Raw genomic sequence first — 9,337 nt, forward strand, 5'->3', positions numbered from 1 at the left:
AAAAAAACATAAATAAATGAGGAGCCATTTGGGAGCCGAAATAGCCGGCTTTTTTTTTGAGCCGAGCCAAACTATCCGGGTCTCTAAAAAGAGCCGTAATCCCCATCACGACTGTACACCCCCCTACACTCCGTCCACGGTACTTTTATGGTTTGACAGAGGCGGAGGAAAAAAAGTTATCATGATTCGAAGTCATCATTGGCCTCCTCAGCCAATCATCGTTTTGGACGCAAAAAAAGAAAAAAGAAAAAATGAATATAAAAACGCGCGCGCTAATCAAGCCATGCCAATCAGTGTGGACTTTAATCCCAAAGAAATCCATTTTTTTTCAAGTAGGGTTTTTGGTGGCATCCGCGTGCGTCCACAATGCGTTTCTGTCACGCCGGCTTGACTTTGCTGATGCTTTCGGCCGCGGCGTGCATGTGCGAGCCGCAGCCGCATCCGCAGCAGACTTCCGGCGGACAGGAGGAGCAGTCCGAGTCGTGCTCCACCTGCGACGTGCGCCAGCAAATCAAAACTATGCGCCTGAACGCCATCAAGTCGCAAATCCTGAGCAAACTGCGCATGAAGGAGGCCCCCAACATCAGCCGCGACGTCGTCAAGCAGCTCCTGCCCAGGGCGCCGCCGCTTCAACAGCTGCTGGACCAGTACGACGTCTTGGGTGACGACAACCGCGACGCAGTCGTGGACCTGGACGACGAGCACGCCGTCACCGAGACCATCATGATGATGGCCACTGAGCGTAAGAGGACCGAGCCCCCCGACTCGATGTCTTTCGTTCGGCTGCTTTCAGATACTTCCGGGTTCGAACGTGGACGATATTAGTGATAACTTTCTGCCTCGTTTTTTTTTTGGTCACAATCGAGCTCACTTCGCTTTTTTGGGTCGTCAAAACGGACAGTCAGTTTCAATTTCAGAAGACTTGATTAAAAACATTTTCAACCTATCTTGAATTTAAGTTATCGTGAACTGGACGGATGCCTGGTTAGCAAAGGTGGACGATATTGGAAAAAAAATGAAAACATGCTGAGGGCCAAGATTGACTGCACTTTGCTATCCGGTAGGAGACAAGTCTTGACTTTGATACCAGTGATCTACGTGGTCTTCTTTTTCAAGCCAAAATTGCCATGGTCGTTTTTTTTTCGGCCAAAAACGCCTTATTATACATGGTCAGTTTTTCTGGCTAAAAACGCCTTACTAGACATTGTGTTTTTTTTGCGTCAAAAACGCATTACTATATACACTGTAGATTTTTTTTCACGCCAAAAACGCCTTACTTTACATCATCGTTTTTTTTTTTTCGTGTCAAAAACGCTTACTATTCATAGTCCTTTTTTCGGGATGAAAACGCCATACTCTACATCAGGGGTCGGGAACCTATGGCTCGTGAGCCATATGTGGCTCTTTTGATGATTGCTATGGCTCGCCAATATAATATTACATATTATAATACATATTGTCATTTTTTTCGCCGTTCATTTCCCGTTGGGGCTGCAGTTGGCGGAAAGCGCAATTTTGATTGGATGACACTGACCTAGAATGGCCGAAAGCGCCATGTTGATTGGATGATAGTGGCCGTCATGTTGAAACAGGTAAACACCCCTTTAAATGAGCCCAACTTGTGCACTTCAGCGTGAATGCACCGGAGCATGACAGGAGAGAAAATGTTCAGATTCTAATTTGCAATGAAACAATACCATCGATGAAACAGTCGAATGTCAGTGACATTTTAACAAGCCCCATGTTAACGTTAGCATCAACATACTTCTGCGAGAAGTCGATTGCAGATAGCAAGTGTGGAAGCTTATGAGCCGTGTGAAGGCTAGCTAGCAGTAACTTCGCCTCTGGACCGGCAAATTGAATTTCATTCCGATCGTTTTCCTGGATTTTTACCAAACACGAGGAACGGAAAACGTTCCATGTTAACCGTGAGTACTATCACAAAGTTATTTTAAATAATACATTCTGATATTTTGTTGAAAAGTGGCCGCGCGTGCGTGTGTGTGTGCGCGCGCACGCGAGCGTTTGTATGTGCGCGCGCACGCGAGCGTTTGTATGTGCGCGCGCGCGTGTGGCTCTTGCTGAAAAACATTTCTTAATATTTTACTTTTATGGCTCTTTTAGTCAAAAAGGTTCCCGACCCCTGCTCTACATTGTCGTTTTTTTCCGCTAAAAACGTCTTACTATGCATGGTTGTTTTTTTTGGCCTAAAAACGCCTGACTATACATGATTGTTTTTTTTTTCATCTAAAAATGACTTACTATACATTGTCATAATTTTCGGGATAAAAACGCCTTACTATACATAGTAGTTTTTTTTTTTAGCTAAAAACGCCTTATTATACATGGTTGTTTTTTTTCGGTGAAAAACGCCTTACTATATATACATGGTCATTTTTGGGGGGCACTATTTTTGGGGGGTTTACGGCTGTAAACACCTTACTATATATGGTGGTTTTTTTTCCCGGCTAAAAATGCCTTACTAAACAAGGTTGTTTTTTTTCGGGCTGAAAATGCCTTACTATACATGGTAGTTTTTATTTTAAGTTTTTTTACGTGTCAAAAACTATACATGGTCATTTTTGGGGGGTCACAAACACCTTAATATACAATGGTCGTTTTTTTCGGCTAAAAACGCCTTACTAAACAAGGTTTTTTTTTTTCGGGCTGAAAATGCCTTCCTATACATGGCTGTTTTTTTTGGGCCAAAAACGCCTTACTATATATACATGGTCGTTTTTATCAGCTAAAAACACCTTACTATACATGGTGTTTTTTACGGCTAAAAACGCCTTACAATACATGGTGGTTTTTTTTTTCGGCTAAAAACGCCTTACAATACATGGTCATTTTTTACGGCTAAAAACGCTTTACTATACATGGTCGTTTTTTACAGCTAAAAACAGCTTACTATACATGGTCTTTTTTTACGGTTAAAACGCCTTACTATACATGGTCGTTTTTTTACATGTCAAAAACGCCTCATGATACATGGTCGTATTTTTTTCGGCGAAAAATGCCTTACTATACTTGCTCTTTTTTTTAGATAAAAACACCTTACTATACATGGTTGTTTTTTCGTCCTAAAAACGCCTTGCTATACATGGTCATTTTTTACATGTCAAAAACACGTTACTATACATGGTCGATTATTTTTGGCTAAAAACACCTTACTATACATGGTCGTTCTTTATTGGCTAAAAACGCCTTTCTATACATGGTCGTCTTTTTCGTCCAAAAACGCCTTACTATACATTGTCGTATTTTTTCGGAGAAAAACGCCTTACTATTGTCACGTTTTGCAAGGTGGTGATGGCGGGTGCGGATCTCAAAAAGCAGGCAGGCGGGAGCAGGACGTTGTGTTTGACCAATTGTATTAAAATAAAGGTCAGTAGGAACAAAATGTAAAACATCAAAATCATCTGAACAGAAAAAATAAAGTATCAAAAGAAGACCAAGAGTAAAAGTCCGCCAAGGTTAAATGAACACATGCACAGCATACAATGCCTACAATTGCATACAAAGCATACAACAATGACCCGACACCGGATGGTTGTGCCGGGAGTCCTTTTAAGTGTCACTGATTGTAACGACCAGCACCTGCGAGGCAGCAGGCAGGCTGACAGCGCTACCCCGTGGTCGCCAATCTGAACGTGGCAGTCCGCCAAGGCTCGGGACGACCAGCACCTGTGCAGGTGCAGGCGGGGCCGACAGCGCCACCCGTTGGTCTGCAACAAGATCATGACAACTGTACATATGTACATATGTACATATACATATGTTGTTTTTTTGGCCCAAAAATGCCTTACATGGTCGTTTTTTTCGGACTAAAATGCCTTACTTTACATGGTGTTTTTTTTTTTTTTGTTATTGTTGCTAAAAACGCCTTATTATACATGGTCGTTTTTTCGTCCAAAAACGCCTTACTATACATGGTCAGTTTTTTTCGTCCAAAAACGCCTTACGATACATGTTAATTTTTTGTTTGGCTAAAAACGGCTTACTATACATGGTTGTTTTTTTTTTGCCCAAAAACGCCTTATCATACATGGTTGTTTTTATCGGGTTAAAAAAAGCCTTACTATACATGGTCATTTTTTTTCGGTGAAAAACGCCTTACTATATATACATGGTAATTTTTGTGGGGGCACTATTTTTGGGAGGTTTACGGCTGTAAACACCTTACTATATATGGTCGTTTTTTTTCCAGCTAAAAACACCTTACTAAACAAGGTTGTTTTTTTCGGGCTGAAAATGCCTTACTATACATGGTAGTTTTTATTTTAAGCTAAAACGCCTTACCATACATGGTCATTTTTTTTTTTTGGGGGGGGCACTATTTTGGGGGGTTTACGGCTGTAAACACCTTACTATGTATAAAAATGACTTACTATACATTGTCATAATTTTCGGGAAAAAAACGCCTTACTATACATGGTCGTTTTTTTTCGTCCAAAAACGCCTTATTATACATGGTTGTTTTTTTCGGGTTAAAAAAAGCCTTACTCTACATGGTCATTTTTTTTCGGTGAAAAACGCCTTACTATATATACATGGTCATTTTTGGGGGGTTTATGGCTGTAAACACCTTACTATATATGGTCGTTTTTTTTCCTTACTAAACAAGGTTGTTTTTTTCGGGCTGAAATGCCTTACTATACACGGTAGTTTTTATTTTAAGCTAAAACGCCTTCCTATACATGGTCATTTTTTTCGGCTAAAAACGCCTTCCTAATCATGGTCGTTTTTTTTTGTCCAAAAAATTTGTCGTTTTTTTTCTGACTAAAAATGCCTTACTATACATAGTGTTTTTTTGGTCCAAAAACACCTTACCATGGTCGTTTTCATGGTCGACATGGTCGTTTTTTTTCGGGCTAAAAACACCTTACTATACATGGTCGTTTTTGTCATGCTAAAAACGCCTTAATATACATAGTTGTTTTACAACCAGAATAAGAAAGCCTTTCATACTCCCACAATGTGGAAATTAAGAAAAAAGGCCTAGTGGAGATGCCTGGGATTGAACTCTGGACATCATACATGCAAAGCATGCGCTCTACCACTGAGCTAAATCCCCATTTAAATTGCTGGAAAACGCCTTACTATACATGGGCATCTTTTTCGTCCTGAAAACACCGTCCTGTATTTATGGTCTTTTTTGAAAACGTATTAACAACGGCGGTGGCGTTTGTCCCTCAGCCAATCCGGAGGTGCAATCCAACGGCTGGCCCAAATGCTGCCTGTTCACGCCGAGCCCCAAATTCCAAGCGAGCCGTGTGCTACGGGCTCAGCTGTGGGTGTACCTGCGAGCATCCCAGGAACCCACCGCCGTCTTCCTGCAGATCTCGCGGCTGACACCGGCATCGGACGGCGGGCGTCACGTGCGGGTGCGCTCGCTCAAGCTGGACGTGAAGGCCGGGACGGGTTCCTGGCAGAGCATCGACGTCAAGCAGGTTCTGAGCGTGTGGCTGCGCCAGCCCGACACCAACTGGGGCATCCACATCAACGCCTACGACAACGCCGGCAACGACTTGGCCGTCACCTCCGCCGAGTTGGGCGAGGAAGGCCTGGTGAGATTCCATCTTGCCTTTTAAAATTGTCGACAGGTGGCTTGTTAGCATAGCGAAGCGCCTTCAACGTTTTGTAGTTACAAATAATAACGTTTTTTCATAAAATTTGGACTGCGAAAAAGTCATCAGAGAAGCTCCGACGTTGGACGGCGACCATTTTGATGGACGCTGTTTGATTTAGTTGTCATTCGTCTTCCTTTCATCACTTTGCTGCTGTGAAATGTCCATTTCTCCACTGAAACTATTGAAGGCTAATCTAATATAATCTAATTAATCTAATATAATATAATACAATTAATCTAATCTAATCCAAGTAATATAATCTAATTACATCTAATTTAATCTAATCTAATATAATTTTATATAGTCTAATATAATGTAATTTAAATCAACCATCTAATTTGGTCACACATTGTTGGCCAATGCTAAATTTTTAGAATCCGGACCCCCCCCTTTAGTATAATATAATCTAATGAATGTAATGTAATTAATATAATCTAATGTACTCAAATATAATATAATGTAATCTAATTAATCTAATCTAATTAAATCTAATCCATTTAATCATATATAATTAATCAAGTCTAATTAATCTAATCTAACCTAATCCAAAATAATCTAATATAAAAATAATCTAATCTAATGTAATATAAAGTAATATCAATGAATCTAATCAATATAATCTAATATAATAAAATATAATCTGATTAATCTGATCCAATTGAATCTAATTAATCTAATATAAATAATCTAATCTATTCTAATCTCATTTAATCTAATCTAATTAACCCAATCCAATTAATCAAATATAATGAGTATAATATAACCTAATCCAAAATAATCTAATATAAAATAATATAAAGTGACCGTCAGAGTTTTGAAAGGCGCTTATAAATGAAATGTATTATTATTATTGTTATTATGAAATCTAATGTAATCTAAAGTAATATCTAATTAATCTAATATAATCCATTCTAATATAATCTCATCTAATCTAATCAAATTTTAAATAGTGTAATATAATGTAATTTAATTAAATGTAATCTAATGTGGTCACACATTGTTGGCTAATGCTAAGTGTTTAGCATCCCGCCCCCTTGTTCGTGACGTCACGCCATGACGTCTTGCCTTGCTCTAGAATCAAAACAATGCTTTCTTGTTACTCGTCCAATTATGAATATGATTCAAATAGTTCTGAAGAGGAAAGCATACATGTTTGCAATTGATTAAATAATTTATTCCATGCCATTTTCAGGTATCTGGGGGCGGGAAATGTAGCACAAAAAGAGGCAGAAAATGGCGGCAAAGCACCTGTAAGGAATTAATCAGCCCGTTTCCACAGGCTGATTAATTCCTTACATGGAGCTTTGTCGCCCTTTCTACCTTTTTTTGGTGTTACACGAAGTTTTCAGCCCAGCCAAATACAGCTAAATGCATTGACGTGACCGAAGGACTGCTACAATGTGTCCTTTTTTCGGTCAGGGGCGTTCCTTCAGTGACGTAGGGTGAAGACTCGTCACCAATTCAAAAACAAGACTTCCGGAATCTTCAGCGCGAGTCTTAAAACGTAAAATATAGCTATATGCGGTGGAATCTTTGTAAAATAAGCTCAGTAGAAGTCATCTGAAGCCATTTTACAAATTATGGACACAACTTGTCTGGAGACATCTGTGGTCCTTTAAAATCGAAACTTGGTCTGTGGTCCACATTGTACGTTATTTTTGTTTGTGCAGCAACCGTTCATGGAGGTGAAGCTGAACGAGGGTCCTCGACGCCTGCGGCGGGACGCCGGCCTTGATTGCGACGAGAACTCGCCCGAGTCGCGCTGTTGCCGCTACCCGCTCACCGTAGACTTTGAGGACTTCGGCTGGGACTGGATCATCGCGCCCAAGCGCTACAAAGCCAACTACTGCTCGGGCGAGTGCGAGTACATGCACCTGCAGAAATACCCGCACACCCATTTGGTGAACAAGGCCAACCCGCGCGGGAACGCCGGCCCCTGTTGTACCCCTACCAAGATGTCGCCCATCAATATGCTTTACTTCAACCGCAAAGAGCAGATCATCTACGGCAAGATCCCATCCATGGTGGTGGATCGTTGCGGCTGCTCTTGAGCCCCCTCCACCTCAGCCCATTGCGATTGAGGGGACGGAGGGCGGAGGGCGATGGGGGGGGGTCTTTCCACCCCAAAACACCAATTCTGGTCTTTTTCCTGGCGCGGCCGATGCCTCGATAAGCCTGAGGCGGTCACGCAGCTTTCTGTCGCTTCCTTTGGCTCCTCCGCTAGGGTGATGCTAGCCATGGACAACAAGGGTTTTGCAATCGTCGCCGGGCCCTCGGGGGGAGTACAGTGATACCTTGGCTTACGAACTTAATTGGTTCCCAGAGTGTGTAAGGCAAAAAGTGTGTATCCCAAAAATTAATTTTCCATAGGAAACCTTTAAAATGAGAATAATCCGTTCCCAAGTCCCCATAAAACATAATTTTCTATTTTCCTAAACCTTAAAACTACACAAAATATACCTTATTTTATGTATAATAAATGTGCTATGGTATTATAATTAAATAAATAAACTGTATTGTATAATAAAGTCATTTTATTTACCTTTGTGAGGTCATTGATGTCTTGATGGAATGGAGTGGCCGGTTTCATCAGCATTAAACACTTGAGGAACGTAACCTTCTTTCACCATCTTGACGAATGATCCCTTGTAGCTTTCTCTGTGATAATTTTATCTCGTTCCTCATCAATTGTGTTCTGTTCAGCTGGGTTGATAGCTTTTTGCATCAAGTCCACAGATGGCTTGTGCGGGTTGTTTGTGGAGCCTGATTGATGGGACATTTTAACCTTGCAATCTACACTCTGCTTTTGAACTATCAAACTACTCCAAATTTCACCGTTTTCTATCCATTTTATCACTCTCTGTCGTCTGCCTGTCTCTTTAATGTTTAACACCCCTTGCCCCTCACTGCTGCGTTCTTGACCAATCACTTTAACCGAAGACTGGGGGCGGGGAATAGAGGACGAAAAAAAAGTCAGGTGTCATTTTCTTTTTTGGAGAACGGCCTCACTCTCTCTCTCTGTCTGTAAACCCCCACATCACTGCTGCGTTCTTGACCAATCATGTGGCTTTAACAAAAGACTGGGGGCAGGTAATGGAGGACAAAAACAGTCGGCTGCCATTTCCTTGTTAGAACGGGCTCGTTCGCCAACGACACATCACTCATTATGGCGCTGCGTGTGTATCCCGAAAAATAGTTCGGATGCCAAGGTAAACTCTTCATAAATGTAACGTTCGTAAACCGAAAACTTCGTAAGCCAAGGGGTTCGTAAACTAATGTATCACTGTATTTTGGTGACCGTATGTCAAAACAAAAACAAAGTTGCCGAAGAGCGACAATCCAAAAAATGCAGAATCTGAATCAGGCTCTGACTCCGACTCCATCACTGACTCTGACTTCGACTCTGACTCAGAATCACCCTTGCTGATTCGACATTGCAGATTTTTTTTTTATGTGAACAGTGGAAGTCTTCATAAGTGATCAGTCGGACATTTTCTGCGCCCCCACAAAAAGAAAAAAACTTTTGACTCATGGGAACCCGTGCAGATCCTGGACATTGGCCCCCAAATGCGCAGCATCATCGTCATGATCAAGTCAAGATTCGTGTAACCCGAATAGACACTGAAATTTAAAAGTTCCTTTTTTTAAGAATATCAAAGTTTTTTTTTTAGGTGGTAAAAAGTTGTTGCATTATTGGGGTTTTT

At 41.1% G+C, this 9,337-nt stretch overlaps 1 protein-coding gene across 1 annotated transcript; it reads left to right on the plus strand.

Moving 5' to 3' along the window:
• Window positions 1–252: 252 nt before the first annotated feature.
• On the plus strand, window positions 253–7,814 carry mstnb (myostatin b). Its single transcript, XM_089001907.1, has 3 exons — window positions 253–742; window positions 5,200–5,570; window positions 7,304–7,814. Exons 1-3 carry the CDS (start codon window positions 367–369, stop codon window positions 7,682–7,684), a joined length of 1,128 nt encoding a protein of 375 aa, XP_088858033.1. The 5' UTR covers window positions 253–366; the 3' UTR covers window positions 7,685–7,814.
• The last annotated feature ends 1,523 nt before the right edge of the window (window positions 7,815–9,337 follow it).

Source organism: Hippocampus bargibanti, linkage group LG08 (genome assembly GCF_051943395.1).
Source record: "Hippocampus bargibanti isolate YZ-2025 linkage group LG08, ASM5194339v1, whole genome shotgun sequence".
NCBI classification, from domain to species: domain Eukaryota; kingdom Metazoa; phylum Chordata; class Actinopteri; order Syngnathiformes; family Syngnathidae; genus Hippocampus; species Hippocampus bargibanti.